Source organism: Pristiophorus japonicus, chromosome 15 (assembly GCF_044704955.1).
Source record: "Pristiophorus japonicus isolate sPriJap1 chromosome 15, sPriJap1.hap1, whole genome shotgun sequence".
In the NCBI taxonomy this organism is placed as follows: Eukaryota; Metazoa; Chordata; class Chondrichthyes; family Pristiophoridae; genus Pristiophorus; species Pristiophorus japonicus.
In genome coordinates, this window is record NC_091991.1 from 42,276,967 (window position 1) to 42,296,922 (window position 19,956).

General features: G+C 41.9%; 1 protein-coding gene across 14 annotated transcripts in view; it reads right to left on the reverse strand.

Moving 5' to 3' along the window:
- The window catches only part of foxp2 (forkhead box P2), a 906,820-nt gene that overhangs the window by 153,017 nt on the left and 733,847 nt on the right, over nucleotides 1-19,956 (reverse strand). For 13 of the 14 annotated variants that reach the window (XM_070900364.1, XM_070900362.1, XM_070900365.1 and 10 more), the window contains one exon: nucleotides 9,263-9,352. In XM_070900364.1, the coding sequence (XP_070756465.1) occupies nucleotides 9,263-9,352 (90 nt within the window). Of the gene's footprint in view, nucleotides 1-7,917; nucleotides 7,991-9,262; nucleotides 9,353-19,956 lie in introns of those variants that run through there. The other variant, XM_070900370.1, reaches the window with a different exon arrangement.

Below are 19,956 nucleotides of genomic sequence, written 5' to 3' on the forward strand. Positions count from 1 at the left end.
AACCAGTCTCCCCACCCACCCTTCCCTTCAACTGTCTGCCCCACCTGTTACAGGGACTGTAATCCCTACATCAGACTATACAGTCACCTGAGAACTCACTTCTAGAGTGGAGTAGAGTCTTCCTCGATTTCGAGGGTCTGCCTATGATGATAACAACATTATGCATCTTATTAGGCTGACAAGTTGTGAAATAACTACAAGTTCAACATGGTCCGACTATTACTTTTGCTGGTCTACCACTATAGAGCAAATAGGTCTGTTTTGGAAACCTAAAATTTATCTATCTTCCATCAACAAGGCTGATGTGGCCTGATAGTGGCTGAGATAAAAGTGAGGTATTTCTGTCTAGTCATGGTTTAGTGGCTATTTCTGTAAATCCAGTCACGGTAACTAAGCAGCTTCAAAAAGCTGAATACAGTTCAGGTTCCTGTATCAAGCTTATTTTGTCACAATGTTGCAAGTTTTGCAAGTTACAGACTGGAGAGAGGAATAATTTAATTTTATATGATGCTATGGGATTGATTCTATTTCTAGATGCTGACAGTCTCTTGTTAAATTTGAGTAGCAGGATATTCAAAATCCAGGAGTCCTGATAACTCTTTCCTGGGATATAAAAGATTGCTTCTGTCTGAATCAGAGGAGTTGGTTTGAAAATCTAGCAAGAAGAAAGCTAACTCGAGAAGAAATTTGTCAGTTTGAAATTCCTGACAGAGAAAAATTGACATTTCCAAGAAATAGTTTAGATTATTGTAGACTCAGATGTGATAAGACATTCAAGGAGACAAAAAAAACCATGGAAATATTTTAAATCAATTCCAAAGAGTTAGCATAGATTTTAGAAATTAGTTTGTACACTTGAAGAATTAAACGCTAGACTTTGTATGGCAAATATATAATTATATTGTATAATTATTTGATTAAAAAATGTACTAATTATAAACTTAAGACAAGATCTAATGTGATGCTCTTCCTCTCTCAAAGAATGTAGTAAGATCTTATGGAGGCACAGGATAAGTCAGTAGGTAAAAGAAATTAACAGACATAGGGGCTGAAATTCAGGAACTCCAGAAAGCTGGCGCACCTATGACTTTTTACCTGGTTTTACCGCTGGGATCCATGAGGCGGTCTTCCGATCGATTTTCAGGATTTTTTTCAAAGTCCAATCAGAAGTCAGTCATAGTGGGGACGGAAGATCGACAGGAAGGCAGGCTGAGGGGCTGAATTTGGGTCGGGACCGGGACTCTGCCACTGTTACTCAGTGGTGGAGTGGTGATGATGTCACAACGCAAGTGCGTCACCACGCTCTCTCCCCTCCGTTAAAGGGGAGAGAATCAGTCATTTTAAATCTTCAGCCACTGGGCCACCAGGAAAGGTTTTGGCCAGGCTAGCAACCTGGCACCCAAGAGGAGGCGTCAGGCTGCCCGTTGGCGGCCTGGCCGAACCCGTGGGCACTATCTTGTCGGCTGATCGGGAAGTCGGCCGGCAAAAATAAATACATGGCGGCCGCGGCAGAGGGCCCTTCCCTTGAAGGGCCACTGCACTGCCGGGCCGTACACACTCCGGATAAGGTGCACCGACAGAAAAAGCTGTTGGGGAACCATGCGGTGGGGCTACGATTTTGTGAGGTGAATTTCTGTCGGTATCTTTTTCAGGTGCGGGAGAGCGACGATGCATGTTCTGATGACGTGCTTGCGGCGGTTATCAGCATCGGGGGTGGAATCGGGTCCAGGCCGAAAAATCCCTGACCTCAATTTGGGTCGGGGCGGCCAGTTGACCACCACATGGCTGCTGCAAACGGGCAGTAACAGGTCTTTCCAAGACTCTGAATTTTGGCCCCATAGTTTGGTGTTCATTTTCCAGGCACTGAAAGTTTAACTAGTCTCAAGGCAAGGATAGACACTATTGTATACGGTGAGATGGGACTCACCCATAAAGAGTAATCTAACACACAAGAGCCCACAAGTACCACTCTCAAGAGCAATTATTCATATGTAAGTCTGGAACCCAATTGCTAACAAAACATTCAATTGTAGGAGCACCCCAGTGGAGCTCAATTCTGTTGTCACACACATGCATTTCCACTAGGAATCATTACATCATCCGAAAACACAGCATCAGTTGTCACACATGTACGCTGACACCACCAGCTCTACCTCACTACCACCCTTCTCTGACTGCTTGTCCGACATCCAGTACTGGATGAGCAAAAATTTCCTCCAACTAAAATATTGAGAGGACCAAAGCCATTGGCTGGAATTTTCTGGGGTACGTGCTGGGGCGTCATCCCGTCCCCGCGTGCCTTTCCCTCGGGCAGTGCGGCAGCGACCCGACTGGCAGAGGCAGGCGACCTAATTGCAATCATTATAAGCTTGTTGTCAGACACTTAAGAGCATTTCCCCCCCACTACATTTCAAATTTCCCTGCATGGCCATAGGATTGACACAGTTCGGGAACCATGTCTGTCAATGTGAGGCGGGAGTTGAGTGACCATTAACCTCGCTGATTATTTGACACCATCAAATGTACTATAAAGCTCCTACCTCACAACTTTCCTCAGGCAGAAGCTATTGCTGACTACATTGCCAACACAGATTCAACTTTCTGCAAGCTGTAAGTATTTCCAGCAAAGTCTCCATCCAGTGTCACCTCATTGGAAGAACCTCTCTCACCATTGCCAGAATAACTTCTGTCAACTCTACTTCATCTGCCATGAATTCCATGTGTGCTATTTACACTCTCTCACTTTGGTCCTCAGAATCTGACTACGATGAGCCCCAACACCAGCAGCACCAGGCACACCAGCAGCACTCACAACAACACCAACAACCTTCTCCATAACCACCTGAGGCTGCACAGGACATCAGTACCCGAGCACATTGCTGCCCGGGAGGCCAGGGATGGCCAGATTTAATTACCTTTACACTGTACACCCATATGGCTACCATATGCTGCATCAGGTTAGCACCACCCCACAGCAACACCATAAACCATCCCCACAATGACCAAGTCATGTACCATTGGTGGAGATACCGTTATGTCTCACCATTCACTACAACTCACTAAGCTACTTCTAAAGGTACATACAAATTTCTCCAAGACTGGAAAGTGGTGAGAATAAAGATTTTTATGGTTGAGATCACGTTAATGGAAATTTGATATTAACATTGAGCAAAACACCCAAGTGGCTACCCTTGTGAATCAACTTGTGTATCATCTTTCTCTTACGCATGCTTCTACGAGGTGCTACTCCTGTGGTTTTAGCAGAGGTAGAGGCAGCCTGCTCACTTCCCTGCTACGACTGCTTAGACACTTTTGGCGGACATCCTCTGGGTTTTGGAGCCTGTGATGGCCTCGCCAAAGTCTGCTCTTTCTGCCATTGTGCAGGGGCAAACTCGGCCATTGCTGTCTGAGGAGGCATCTGAGTCTCTGACTGAGGGGGTGACAATGGGGGAGAAGGGCAAGTGCTTTGAGAGGAGCACACACTTCCATGTCCCCTCTCACCATCATCCCTCTCATGGGCTACCCGTACTTCCCTGCTAGCAAGGAGCCAGAGAGCACCTTGCTGCACATCAGTGGGGCCATGAGGTCCCACGTCTATGCTGACATCCCTCCTTCAGAGGAGGTCCAGGAGCCTCTGCCGTATATTCTCCATAGGTAGCATGTACTCATTTGAGTGGCACATCAGCTGCTCCATGCAGGTGGCCATCCTTTCCATGGAAGAGCCTACAGTCACCAGCACCTGTGACATGGTGGTGCTCATGTTGGAGATGGACTCCTCCTTTCTCTGAACATTTGCAGACATCGCGGTCGCAAAACCTGTTAAAGCCTCCTGTACTTCTTCCTGCACCTCCAGGATTGTCCTCTTTCTGAAGGGCCCCCGAGGCTCAGCATCTGCATGCAGCTGAGCAGAGCTGGGACTGTCCTGCGGTCTCCGGTGAGGAGTCTCCACTACTGTCCCTGTCACCACCATCTCCCCTTGCTCACTTTTGAATTGTGACACACCAGGTGACAACACACTCTATCTCACATGGAACCCACCGAGGTATGCGTATCTGCACTGGTGCTGGGTGCGCTTATGTCTGGTGATGGTGCACCCTCAGAAGATGGAGGCTCCTCTGAGGAGTCGTTGTCCTCTTCCTCCTGTATAGTGAGATGGAGGATGGGCGGGTGGGAGGGGGAGGGGGTGACTCTTGATGGACCTGTGGGAAAGTAAAGAAATGAGTTAGATGAATAATGGGTACAGATGCCATTATGCACATGATGACCATTCAGTGGCTGATGATAGCAGTCCCCATGAGTGATTGATTTACGCCATGTAACTATTTGATATGTAATTCTGTCACCAGGTGTCCCCATCTTTCCGTCTCCCACCTCGAGCTACTCGGCAAATCCAGAAACTTCGAACGCAGCCTCCTCTGCTGTTGTGAGGTGACAAATGATGGTGTTCCACCTCCACTTCTCTCCCTCTCCATGTGGACTTTCTTTTCTTGCAAGGAGGGAAAGAAGTGAAGATTGAGTGAGAGCGATGGAATGAGTGCAATTAGATCTTTAGAAGGAGACTATGATGGAGTGGAGTGGCAATGGCAAATTGCCTCCTTGTGTGTGGTTAGTTGGTATGATTGTGTTCGGATGAGGGTGTGTGTGAGGGGTGGCTAGTAAGATGGGGATGTGATAACGTAGATATTGAAAGAGGGACAGGTGGAGGTGCAAGGTATGTTGGTGTGAGTAAGGATGTGCAGGAGTAGGGTAGGGAAGGCAGAGTGATGGGGATGTGATGAGAGGCACAGCAGGATGGAGTTGAGTGTAGCTTTGTACTCACCTTTCCTGATCTAATGAGATCATTGAAACATTTCCGGTATTGCACCCAGGTCCTCCTGAACATGTCCCTGCTGTTCATTTCCTATGCAATTTGGAGCTAGGCTCTTTTTGTCTTCTGGGGAGGTATCTTCCGCCCATCGGAAGAGAAGAGGTCCCCCCTGCGTGGCTCTGATTCTCTCCACAAGCGTATCGAGGGAGTCATCGGTGAACCTGGCTGCAGCCCTCTGCTTCGATGCAGTCTTGTTTCCAAATGTTTGGAACAATCAAAAGCTCCAGTGCAGTGACTACACACTACTAGATGAAACTTCAAATGCAATGTGGCCATGGCTGCTTTAAATCTACCGGCTGAAAACGCGTCATGGATGACGTCATCAGACCGGCACCATTTAATCGGGCCGGGTAATGCGCTGGATAGGCCCCACTGACGCAAAGCCCCCACCCGTCCAGGTACAGAAAATACCAGCTATTGTCTTCGGTCCCCACCATGAATTCTGTTCCCTATCCACCAACTTCATCTCTCTCCCTGGCAACTGTCTGAGGCTGAATCAGATTGCTCGCAACCTTGGTGTTGTATTTGACCTGAATGAGCTTCCAGAGAAATATCTGTGCCATCACGAAGACCGCCTATTTCCACCTCCATAACATCGTCTGACTCCACCCCTGCCTCAGCTTATTTGCTGCTGAAATCCTCAACATGCTTTTGTTATCTCTAGACTTGACTATTCCAAAGCACCCCTGGTCAGCCTCTCATCTTCCACCCTCTGTAAACTTGAGGTCATCCAAAAATCTACTGGCCATGTCCTAACTCACCCATCATCATCATCATCCCTGTGTTTGCTGATCGACATGACCTCCGGTTAAGCAATGCCTTGATTCTAAAATTCTCATTCGTGTTTTCAAATCCCACCATGCTCAGTGGGTAGCACTCTCGCTTCTGAGTCAGAAGATTATGGGTTCAAGTCCAACTCCAGGGACTTGAGCACAAAAATCTAGGCTGACACTCTAGTGCAGTGCTGAGGGAGTGTTGCACTTTCGGAGGTACTGTTTTTCGGAAGAGACATTAAACCATGGCATTATTTCAAAGAAGAGCCTGGAGTTATCCCCAGTGTTCTGGTCAATATTTATCCCTCAATCAATGTAACAAAAACAGATTATCTGGTCATTATCACATTGCTGTTTGTGGGAGCTTGCTGTGTGCAAATTGGCTGCCGCGTTTCCCACATTACAACAGTGACTACACTCCAAAAGTACTTCATTGACTGTAAAGTGCTTTGAGATGTCCGGTGGTCGTGAAAGGTGCTGTATAAATCCAAGTGCTTCCTTTTTTCTATGGCCTCGCCCCTCCCTATCTTTGTAAACGTCTCCAGCCCCACAACCCTCCGAGATATCTGCACTCCTCCAATCTAGCCTCCTGTGTAATCCTGATTTTAATCGCTCCATCATTGGCGGCCGTGCCTTCAGCTACCAAGGCTCTAAGCTCTGTAATTCCCGCCCTAATCCTCTCCACCTCTCTACGTCTCTTTCCTCCTTTAACTCGCTCCTTAAAACCTACCTCTTTGGCCAAGTCTGCCCTAATATCTCCTTATTAGGGGGCCCCAGCTATTTACACTGTACATTAATGATTTAGACGAGGGGATTAAATGTAATCTCTCCAAATTTGCTGATGACACTAAGTTGGGTGGCAGTGTGAGCTGCGAGGAGGATGCTATGAGGCTGCAGAGTGACTTGGATAGGTTAGGTGAGTGGGCAAATGCATGGCAGATGAAGTATAATGTGGATAAATGTGAGGTTATCCACTTTGGTGGTAAAAACAGAGAGACAGACTATTATCAGAATGGTGACAGATTAGGAAAAGGGGAGGTGCAACGAGACCTGGGTGTCATGGTACATCAGTCATTGAAGGTTGGCATGCAGGTACAGCAGGCGGTTAAGAAAGCAAATGGCATGTTGGCCTTCATAGCGAGGGGATTTGAGTACAAGGGCAGGGAGGTGTTGCTACAGTTGTACAGGGCCTTGGTGAGGCCACACCTGGAGTATTGTGTACAGTTTTGGTCTCCTAACTTGAGGAAGGACATTCTTGCTATTGAGGGAGTGCAGCGAAGGTTCACCAGACTGATTCCCGGGATGGTGGGACTGACCTATCAAGAAAGACTGGATCAACTGGGCTTGTATTCACTGGAGTTCAGAAGAATGAGAGGGGACCTCATAGAAACGTTTAAAATTTTGACGGGTTTATACAGGTTAGATGCAGGAAGAATGTTCCCAATGTTGGGGAAATCCAGAACCAGGGGTCACAGTCTAAGGATAAGGGGTAAGCCATTTAGGACCAAGATGAGGAGAAACTTCTTCACCCAGAGATTGGTGAACCTGTGGAATTCTCTACCATAGAAAGTTGTTGAGGCCAATTCACTAAATATATTCAAAAGGGAGTTAGATGTAGTCCTTACTACTCGGGGGATCAAGGGGTATGGCGAAAAAGCAGGAAGTTGCACATTCAGCCATGAACTCATTGAATGGCGGTGCAGGCTAGAAGGGCCGAATGGCCTACTCCTGCACCTATTTTCTATGTTTCTATGTTTCTATTATGTGGCTCGGTGTCAAATTTTGTTTGATAATGCTCCTGTGAAGCACCCTGGGACGTTTTATTACGTTAAAGGTGCTCTATAAATACATATTATTGTTGTTGTTTTAGATATCAATTCCTGGTCAAATCTCGCTTCTGTAAACAGGTGATCCTGAGGGGCAATTGCTGCATGCCTACTGTTGCCCCAGATGCGTCCAGCTAGCTCAGTACAGGCTGGGGAGTTCCTGATCGGCATGTCTCAGGTAATCATTGGATAAACTGGCTGAGCCATCATGGAATCCCAGCTGATGTTTTATTTACAACTATAAATCATTTGCACCAAAGCCGACCAATTGCCCAAATATTCTAGCCTAACATTAATCTGTTAAGATCCATCCTTCAATCAATCAAATAATATGAGTCATATTTTGCATTTTGAAAACTGCAATTAGTTTGTTTTTGTACAGCTATAGTTTTGTTCAATGCTTAACAAGCAATATTAATTCAGGCTTAAGTACAGTGATCAAGCAAATTACCTGCTTTATCCAACCATTTTGGTAGCAGAAAAGATCCCACACATTTCTCTGAACAATTCTGTCAACAGTTTGGTGCTCTCACTAAACACGCATCCTATATGTCACTAGAGCATAATTAGTTATGCAGGGGTGTGACTCCAAATGAAGGTGTTGGCATTGTAGCACTCTGTGAAAATATTAACCATGAGTTAACTCCAATTTTCTCTTCTCTAATTAAATGCACATGGTACTAATGAGCTAACCTACTGTTCCTTGATAGCACTAATTAGCTGAGAGGAGAGCACACTCTCACACTGCAATTTAAACCTAAAAATAAGGTTGAAAATATGCTAATTGCTGATATAATTTAAAACAGAACAAGTTGAGGAAATTGTCATAATAAGGGGAACAGGCCACATTTTTGCAAGACAGCGAGCATTTTTTCTGTTCTTGTCTTGATGCAAAACAACACAAAGGAATGTTTTGATTGGTGTTTTGCAGGGTCAACAAAGTTCCTGTCTTTCCAAGTAAACAAGAAAAATGATTCGACTGAACATCTACCAAGAATTCCAGTATGTAGAGCTACCTCCTCATTGTAAAACACTGTAACAGCACAATCAGAAACAGCTTTACTTCTTCTCTAAAAGAATAACCATAGAAAATGTTTTCTCCACAGAATGTTACTCACTGTAAACATACTTTTGTAGAACTTGTAAAGATAGCTTTATAGTGAGGGTCCTGTATGTAATTCACCCAGACTTCTTCCAATTGATCTCGGAGTTCATTTTATTTTAACAATTGAAGAGATTACTACAGATCTGCAGTGATGAGTAAGCAAAGATTGTCTACCCATTTTTAGAGGTCAAAACTCCAACAGCAGGTGTAATCATCAGTGGGCATCAATCCAAAACGTAAACAGGTCTGCTTTCAGCCTGGCAATGAATGTTTAGTAAATGGTAGAAGTTGATTTTATGTCTCATCTATATCTATATATACTCATATTAAGTATCTTGTGCACTGAAGTTATTTAGAGCTAGTTATTTGTTCTATTATTACTTGAAAGCAGAAATGCTGTTTTATCGTTCATCTAATTTATGATAGACACAAATCTAATCATTTAGCAACTAGCCTCTCCCTCCACCCCAAATAATGACTGCTGGTAACTTGATCAAATGGAGTTTTAAAAATCATGCTGTAAACTATAACCTATTTCAAGAAATCATATGCAGGGCCAATTATGTGAATCTTATTCTACCATTTTTGTGTGTACACTGGAATATAATATTCACTTTATAAAAAAATGTGCTCAAATTTCTGAAGATTTTCAATTATTGCTGCTACAAAAGATCAGTAATAGCCTGCTGACCTGCAATGTTCTCTGTTTGTCGTTTCCCTTTGGAGATTTCAGACCACTGGTTTGCTGCTGAAGAAGAAGCTGTCTTGCTGCTTGTAGTGCCTGCAAGCCAAAAAAATATTATTCATAAAGTTTGTTTCCTTAAGCTGTGATCTCAATTTTATTACTAAAGTCACGGTAATTGAGGATGCATATAAAATGAAACTCTTGTGTTACAGTCACCTTTTTCTTCAACAACCAGTACTTTTTTTCTTCAATGTTTATTTTCCCCTCATATAGTCATCAGTTTGTACTACATCAGTTTTTCTTTGCTTTTATAACACATACAGGTATTTCATTAAATTAGATTCACAAGTTTTTTTCAAACCTAGAACTGACCATGAAACTGCAACATATGCAGTTAAGAGTTTTTGTAGAACACTACAGGAAGAGAAAATCTTATAGTGCATTACAAACTGATGTAAACTGCATCAATAGACTTGTTTCCGCTAGGGATTCATCCACTGTGTGTGTGTTCAACAGAAATGACCCCCTCCCCCTCTTATTACCATAGATTTGCATATTCATAATATCATTTTGGTGCAGAAGCGTAAGACTTCAAATGTTACTGGAAGCTGTAATTAAAATTGACAAATCAACATCAGATATCTTGGAAGTGGATTAACGGGGATTCTGTACTGTAGATTGCAGGCAGGGAAAATGCTTACAATATGAAAAACTAGGGTCTTCATTTTAATGATGAAAAAGGGACGTTGTAACAAATTAAAACACGGTTGATTATATTACTGGTGGTTGTCATTAATGATTAAATATATGTTTTAGATAAAATGTAATTTTGTACCCTCTTATGACACCTGTGATTTTAAACACAAATCTTCTTAGAACTATAAGTAAAATTATCACACTAAAGCATAAAGATTTAATTTTCCAGTCAGTTTCCAGAGGAGCAGAAAAGTATAACTAGAAATGATATCTTTGATTAATGCTGTTGCCAGTACTAAACAAATGGTAATAGAAATAACTGGACACAAACCCAAAAGAGTAGCAGCACACAAAAATGTAAATCGCTGGGTTACCATGAGATCATGTTGCAAACAAAACAGATGTGAAATGTCAAAACTAAGTTGATTTCTTCACTAGAAGCAACCTATTGACAATATAAGCAATGAACAGGTATGACCCATCAAAAACTCCTTGCAACAGACTCCAGGAAAATGTCTTGGTAGGCAGAGATCCATGGAGTCATCAAAAACAAAATCGTTAGCACATGATATGTGATAAAAAATTTAGGTGCACAGAGTAAAGATTCACTTGATCAATCTGCTTTCAAAAAAACATCCGATTCACCTCTGATGGGGTAAAGTACATTTTTGATTAGAATCAAGGGGTTGGTTTTCTAGTACTTTCTAGTATCCATGACAACAGTTGCTTTGACAGGATGTGCATATGGCATTACACTGCCAGCTGGTGTGAACAATGTTTGAACTACTGCATTGAGATGCTGAGCAAACAGAAAAAAGTTGCCACGTCTTAACCCTCAGGGAAGCCAGTCATCCCCTGATCAATTATGAAAAGACAGAGAGGGCTGCTACAGTCTGGCTCCAAGCAAGTTTTTTGAGAAGGCAGGCAGACGCACAAAACCAAAGTAAACAAACTGAGTGCAGCAGCACCATCTCCTAACAACATTGATTTGTCTAGCCATAGAAAGCTCTGGTAACAATTTGCTAAGCATATTCTTAACATTTGGAGACTTTTGCAAAACAATCACTTTATTGTTACATCACTGAGGTTTTTTTCATTTTTTCAAACAGCACATTCTCAGTAAAGTTCAACTTCAACTATATAGAAAACATATTTAAGATTTAATCTATTTTGTTGCATCGTTAAACTTTACATTTTTTCTCAGTAGTATTTTTTCAGGTTTAGAAATTGGGAGGTGCCATCCTTTGAGACATTCAATATATCAGATATCGTGTGTGGTTGCATGTATATATTGCCCAACAACAAGATGAACGATGAATACATTTTATGGAATAAGCTAAACTGCTGTGACTATTTCACATTACTATATTTTATTTATTTTGCAGAACACAAAACACTTGTTTTCAGTTCTGTGAACAAACACCTTGTGCTGCCTTTGAAAAATTTAAGACTGAAGGTCCAATTGAAAGCTTTGTAGTAAAAGGAATTGGCAAAACTCTGTAATTTAATAGTGATCGATATGATGCACAGAATCTAAGGTTCGAACGAAGGATTACACCCGAAATGTTGACCTGCCTTTTCTCTTTACAGATACCAACAGACCTGCGGTGTGTTTGAAGCATTTGCTTTTTTTGTTTGAAATTTCCAGCATTTGTAGTTCTTTTAAATTAGATTTACAGAATGTGTTTGAAAGCTGGGGTGAATTTTATTTTATTTCAGTATTTAACAATCTTCACAAAACTGAACGAAAATGCAACCAACTGAAGCTGAAATATATTCATAAGATGTTCTAGAAAAGAAACATTGTCAAGAATTTATTTAGTGGCTCAATAACACATTGCTTACTGAAAGCAATGAAATCTAATATTTAGGCCTAGGACACCTGCTAATGTGTTTGCTCATGAAACCAACTTGAGTTATGAACAAAGGGGTACCCAACTTTGAAATAAAAGCAGCCAATCTGAATAAACTACTCGCTTCGGAGGATTGTCAGAAGAAACCAGGAGGAACACAGAATTGTAATTTGTGCCAAGATGCAAGTGAGATATTCACAACAAATATTCTTTGTATTTTTCAAAGTTATTTGCTTAATGTCCTGTTAACATGAAAGTTCATAGTATGGCTTGTGTCCTGAAAGTAACTGTATGGAGATATGCCACATGTTTATAAATTTTACTGTATACTTTTACCCCACAATCTGTTTCAAATGACCCTAATAGAATGAGTTTTAACAGCTACTGTATGGGTTTTAATTGCACATTTGTTTTAAATTTAGTAAATCTGATGCCGAATGGAATTAGCCAAGGTCTTTTGATACAGTATTAAACACATACAGTTGAGGACTTTGTTTTATTTAAATTATATACAAATAGATCATGGTGCTAACTGCCGATGTAACATTTAAGCAGGCATCAGCCAGGTCCTCAGGGCTACTGTAGTTTTTTAAAATCAGTCTGAATCTATTCACACCACTACATACCAGACAATAGAAAAATATTAAATGAATTAGGAAAATAGTTAATGTAACAAACACAAATATTTGAATACTACTACAGCATAATACTTAATGAATGTATACAATTCTATCACCTGATGCAATATTCACTGCAATCACACGATATTTGATGGTTACTATTGTGGCTATTAAAAATGCTTTAAAGGAAAACAAAATTTTCTGTGTAAAAATAACTATTTCTAATAACTTACTTCAACCATGCAGACTATTTGCACACTCAATCTATCTTTCATTTTGCTTTATAATATGCAGCGTTAAATATTTAAGCGCAAATTTTTTTGCAGATGTTTCATGAATACGTGCATATTCCAAAGCTGCAACTGAAAGTTCATCCCAAGATTATTTTGACAAGACGTACAAGATGTAAACTGAAGTTTGCTCTCATATCCTATTGGCACAATGTGTTTGAGTTATAATGATGTAAGCTATGAAATAAAAACTTCATTGAGGTCTGTACAACTGTTCTTTATCCAATTGTGAAATTTCTTTTGCTCAGAAACCATATATATTTTTGAATAAAGTTATTACTTACCACTTTTGTGACATCACACGTAAAATATTAAAAGAGTAAAAAGTAAAACATGTGATCTTTTTAATTACGGCAAAAGAAAAGTAAACATAATTTTCTGGAAGTAAGGTGCCGCTTATGACTGTAACTGAAAAATATGGCTGTTTAACCTATCAGCATGTCACATTTCAGACGTTAAAATGAAAAATGACATCTACACCCATTAATATCTTCAATGTATAAACAGCACAGTACGACACATTCTCGAGAGCTCAGCTGAAGGCTACGAAATCTCTCCCTCTCTCAAACATAAATAATGAGGCACTCAGAAGCATATTTGATGTTGATATTCATCTCTGAGAAAAACACTGCAGCCCAGGCTTCTTATGAAAACAGATGCAGCCCGAATGGATCTCGTGTAATTGGTTTCAGATAGCAAGGTCAGAAGAAATGCAATACAAGAAACTGTTATGAGGAACAGGGAGAAACACGAATGTTTACACAGGCACTCCCCAGTGCACATTGACAGGATAAGTACTCGTTCCAAATAGCCAGTCTGAAAGAAAATTTACCACAAGACAAGCTGACGCTTACCTCCTTTCATTTTGTTTGAATTCACTAATAATTTGACCAATATAACTACTCTGCATAGCAAGCAAATAAACATGACGCATGTTGTTTGTTGTTATCCCAGAATATTAAGGAATTCAATCACTTTAGTAAGCAGTTACTTTCAACAAAAAAGATTGAATTCCTCTGCATGTGCCTTTATTCCTTATGAATGACTTAAATGAGGTAAAATCAGAATTCCAGGAAAGGGAAGCCAGAACATTTGGACTCATGCTCAATAGTGCAAAGACCAAAATAGATCAGGACTTTACATTTTTTAAGTCATTGGACTTCTTACTCAATCTTAATTTTTTAAGCATGCAAGCTAATAGTTTTGTTTCAATCTCTACTATAGTACAAGCTTCACAAACAGTACAACAGTCAAATTTACAAATTAAACTTGCAGCATAAAATATTCAATACATGCAGAAGAAGGAACATTATAAGATCACTGAAATAATTATATTTAAAATACTAAGTGGTCAATACCAAGCGGTGCAGGATTGAGGGCCATATGGCTTACTCCTGCTCCTATTTCATATGTCACAAGGCTGTGCAAATAAAATGTAATTTTATTCAAAAAGAAGATAGATGCAGCAAGCTGTACAACAAACAGCCTTTTTTTTAGGTCTCAAGATAAACAGTAGGACTAAATAATCGAGGCAATGTCCAGAGCAACAGACCACAAAAGGGAAAAAAATCTTTCTTCCAGAATATTTGTACATTCTAGAAATATCATAGAATGTGATCCAGCAGAGGAGTCAGTTCTGTACCTGCCCAGTGCTGTAAAATTGCAGTACCATAAACTCTTTGTCCCTATCTGCTAGTAACAGTATCTTCCCTACAATGGTGTTCAACTAGAACATGTCAGTTGGAACAGCTCCAGCTCTGTTGACAGGCAACTCTTGTCAACATCAGGGCTATCTCGACAGCAGAGAGAGTGAAAATACAGTTCTATCACAAGCGACATGTTTAGATCTAAACGCTTGAAGCTCTGAAAAATTTGTGAAAAACAATCATTTGTGGATAAGAGCTTATGTAAAGTCACCCTTAGTAAGGAATTTGTTTTAAATTTCAGATATTTTCCTTTTGTTCCTCATCCTTGTATGTACACTTGCAGTTGACACAAACCACCAAGCCAAATATGAGTGTATATGTCTCAAACCCCTTGGTGGACAGAATTATCGGTTTTAACTCCTCTCCTGAGATACAGCACCACACCAGGCAGCTTCAGCAGCCAGGTAAGTGAACTTCATTCACAACATAATCGCCATGTCATAAAAAGACAACCAACATTTTACAAATCAAGCAATGAATGAAGTCCAAAATGTAAAGAGAAGTGGACAAAGATATGCACATTTAATTGTAAATGTTAATACCTAGATTCTAATTGTTCTTGTATTCTTCACTATTATTAATGTTAACTTTTCAGAACTCGAGTTAGAAATTGGTTCAATCATATCAATTTAAATCCTCATGCTGAAACAGAATGTTGTTAAGCTTTATTGCCTTTGGCAAATAAAGTCTGCCATAAAAAGTGTAGGGGTAGGATTGGCCAAACTTATTCTGCTAAAGCAACCTCATCTCCCAGGTTTTATTACTTCTGGACACATGTTCAGACTGACAGACAGAGAAAGAGACGCACACCGACTTTACAGTATTGTTATTTCCAAAGGAACCAAGGGGTTTAATTTCCTCTGGTAGTGTCCAGGTTAATACACGTGAATAAAATGTATTTGTTCGTTATCTTAATGCTGTCCTTAACTCAATACTTTAACTGCATTAATGACTGTGCAAAGAAGAGTAAACACATCAACCCAGTGTGCTACCAGAAGAAATTAAGCCACCAAGAATCTAATGATTTGAAATGACGATCCAAGTTCTGTAAAAACACCATAAAACATTTTTTTAAATTCCTGGTGCAACATGTGCTAATAGACAAACACACAAATGTATGGCTTTTCAGCAACTCCATTTTCAAAAGAGACAAGGATGTATATATTTTCCATACATCCATCAAAATTTATTGAATTGCCAAATTACTGTACAAATAATGAGGGATAATTACTATAGAGTTGGCTGTAGTGATGGTCATGGTTTGCCCACTTTAATAAAAACCCAGAAGCTGATGTGAAAAACGGACACTCTTATCAGCCGTCCTGAAGCCTGAAACATAGTGATAATGGGCAACTCTGATGCAATCATACAGATACTCTCTTAATAACATTTAGCAGTTATGGGGTAATTCTGTAGAATGCACTTCCTCTTTAAATTAGTTAAAGTATTGTTAATATTGACTAGATATAGAGATACACAAACAGATAATGTGCCCTGTCAGACCTAATCACATACATTCTCTCTTGGCATAGAGAATTTGAAAATGGATAACTTCAACAGATACACGTTGGTAAGTAGTCTGGAGTTAAACTTGTTCAAAGTGCAAAACTATCAACAGCACATACTGGCAGCAGGAAGCTACATGCAGCAAAACAATTAAAATATAGGATGAGCTGCAGCCCACGCTGAGCAAAAGCTGCCAATTCGCTGATAGCTGGCACAGTATAGCTTATGTATGTCTCAAGACAACTTCAGTACTTACATACTGTAAAGTGAGCAAATGTTTATCTACAATAGCAAAACAGCCAATAATTGAGAACAGGGCACACACTATGTTGGTGACAGATAAGCCAGTACTCATTTATCAAGCATCTGTTACAGGTCAGAAAAGGACATAGGTCTTCAGTGCAAGTGACATGGAGCTTTCATAATATGTCAGCTTTCATGCTTTGATACTATATTGTAATATTCATTCTTATTGATCAATCTACACAGATGGCTAAGTTTGGGTCCTACTTCGTATCCTGGTGAGTATTCTCTCCACATTAGTATTATGGAGCTCAATTTTCCTCAATGCCATTTTTTGGCGTATTGCCAGAGTTACGCCCGTTTTTCTTGACCCTAACGACTCCAAAAAAAACAGTAGCAAGTTTCCCCGATCTATTTTTTGAAATTGGCGACACACAGCCTGTTCTGTAGCTTCGGGAGGTGGAGCCTAATGTCTGTGAAGAAAAAATGATGCCCCCCTTTCTGCACATGCGCGAACAAAAAAAAGAGATGTTTTTAACGTGATTTTTATGGGCGCGCATGCCCAGTACATCTCCCAGTCTGCATTCACCCATTTTTAAAGAGCCAGTTGTATGTGAGAACTTTAATTCTCATTGGAAAAATCAGAGCTACAATACAAAATGCAACGTGGCACATGGACCAAGAATTTCTTACAGGATGAAGTGGAGGCACTAGTTACTGTGATTGAGGCCAGATGGCACGAGCTGGACACCAGCAGAGATCACATAAAAGTTCCACCAATAGAAACGAAGAAACGCTAGAATCAATTTACAGAAGATTACTGTGCAATGGTGATGACCCCGAGGTCTGGAGGCCTGTGCAAAAAGAAGTGGCAGGACCTTGGTCAAGTAGTTAGTGAAGTAATCTTTTCATTTATTCAATGGAATTGCAATTGTAAATGTGACCAGCTGTATATGTCCCACCCTCTCTAAAATGTTATATTTTCATCTGAAGGTGGCACACATCAAAAGGGAAAGAACTCAAATGAGAGGAGGCCTGGCAAATCTGCACCCACTGACACCCTTGGAAGACAGGGTCGCTGCTTTGATGGGTCCTGCCTGGAGAAAAGCAACCACCATTGCACAAGCTGGGCCCACACTTGAGGGAGAGGGTAAGTCCTGCAAATTCCACAGTCTGGCTTTGCTAAATGTTAAGTACTGCGCGAGCTGGCCATGCTTAGGTTCATGGGGATGTCTCCGTCAGCTAAGCTTCAGTTGATGCAATATGCCTTCATTCATCGTGGTCCTTCCAATCAGCCTGCTGCCTGTGCTGTGTGTACCTACACAAGCCACCCTGCCCCCTCCTCTGCTGCTAACCATTTGTCTGTTCTGTTATATTTTGCAGAACTTGAGGCCAACCCTGACGAGGCTGAAGCCGATGCAGAAGAAGATTCAGAAGTGGATGAGCCTGAAGAAGAGAACATCTTCCAATCCCACCTTCCAGACCAAGAGCTTAGGAGTGAGGAGGTGGGGGAGGTGGTGGATAAAGCCCACACTGTTGTACTCATTCTGGAGGAGGTGCAAGTGCCGCCCATTGAGGTGCCAACCTCATCCCTGAGTGGCATGAGTGTTGGTGGGACATTCCATGGTTTCTCACCGTCCGAGGCCAGGGGTCCCAGTGGGGTGCGGCGAGGCACACCCAAAGCCCCACCATCCCAGGCTGCGGGTCCCAGTGGGATGCAGCAAGGCACAGCCAGGGCCCCACCATCTGAGGCTGCGGGTCCGTGCAGCAAGCCACACCCAGGGTGAGGAGGGGAATGAGAGCTTGACAACACTCTCCTGAGGTGCAGGATCTAACAGATGTGGTTCAGATGATGGCAATGAGTGTGGAGAGCATTGACCTTACCCGATCACTCCTGGACACCATCAGTGGGGTGGATGATGAGGTATCGGGACTGTCGGGAGAAGTAACAACACTCTCACAAGAAATGGGAACACTGTCCGGGAACCTAAGGGCGGGAATGTCTCAGTCAGCGGAAGCAATGACAGTGCACGAGGGAGGGAATGTCGCAGGTAGCTGGTGCGCTATCAGTGAACATGAGGGAGGGAATATTTCAGGTAGTTGACACTGTTGCTCAACATGAGGAAGGGAATGTTGAAGTTAGCTGCTGCAATAAGGGAACATGCCCAGATCCCGCGCCCATTGACAGAATCAACTGCCGCTCCCACTCCAATCCCCAGACCAGCCTCTGAAGAGGCCCAAGCTGGGCCCTCCATATTACCGCCTGCCACCACCTCCCCCCCGACACCCCATCAAAAAGTGCGCATTACCCGAGATGTTCGAAAGAATAAGCTAGGTACCAACCCGAGAAACGCTGCGCCACTGCCTGCGGGCAGGGGTGGGGTCCCCAACACCAAGCGTAGCGGGCAGTCTGAGAATAAGGTGCAGGAGAGATGGGTGCAGCCTTTCATTGCTGCTGTTGTTGTTGTTATTGTTGGTACTGTTTTAACTGTTCTCAAATTAAAATTTTTTCGGAAGTTATGTAAATGTACAAGTTTAAAAGTTTGTAAGTGATCTTAAAGTTTGTAAGTGATCTTAACTGAAAATTTTAAAGTTTGATACAAGAATATTTTATTAAAGTTAAGTACAAACAAATGTTCGTTAAACTTTTGAATAAAATATATTTAAAATTATAACTGAATCATTTACATTATTTGTTCCATTATTAACACAACTTTTTGAAGTAAACAAGAATCATTTCCATCATTTGTTCCATTAAAACAACACATTACGGAACAGGTCCAAACGGTAAACATGGTCCATTTGGAATAGTTGGCGCTGAGCCTTCAGGCAGCAAAGCGTTCTCGGATGAACTGCTGGCGCAAGGCTCGAGCAATCGTTAAAGGGGTCGTGCTCCAGGTTCAGGTAGTTGCATGGCTTCCTCTTCCCCATCCTCCTCCTTGTCATCTACATCTTCCTCATCATCATCAGCCACTCTCACCTCAGGTGGGTCTTCTACTACCAGCTGCTGCTGCCTCATGATGGCTAAGTTATCCAGCACACAACAGTGAACTGACCGACAATCTCATGAGTATTGCAAGTAGCCTCCGGAATGGTCCAGGTATCGGAAATGCTGTTTCAAGATCTATGATGCTATGCATCACAATTTGTGACGTGTTGTATTCCCGGTCAGCGTAGACATGTCATGAGCCAGGTGGTGAGGCCATACCCTTTGTCTCCTAATAGCCAGCTCTGCCCTTCTGGCTGCTGCAGAAACATGGCACATATAGCGCTCTCGCGTAGGATGAATGCATCATGGGTGCTCGCTGTCTATCTTGCATCAACTGACATGATGTGATGCATGTCGTCACACACAAGCTGCATATTAACAGAGTGGAAGCCTTTTCTGTACCTGTACATCTCGGAATACTCCAAAGGTGCTCGCAAAGCGATGTGGGTACAATCAATGCAGCCCTGTACCTTTGGGTTGCCAGCAATCCTGGAGAAGCCCACAGCCCTTTCACATATTGCCTGGGCGGTCGTGGGGAACTTTGTGTAGTCATTCCTCCGGGCATATAGTGCAGCAGTCACTTGCCGAATGCAGATATGTGTTTCATGTTGAGAAATGACGCACACATCCCCAGTTGCGGCCTGGAACGATCCAGATGCATAGAATGAACATGCAGCTGTAACCTTCACTTCAACTGAAAAAGAAGTCCTCCTGATGCTTCGAGGTTGCACGTCTGCTTTTACTAACTCACAGATCTGTTACAACTTCTTTGCGGAATCGCAGCATTCTGACACCGT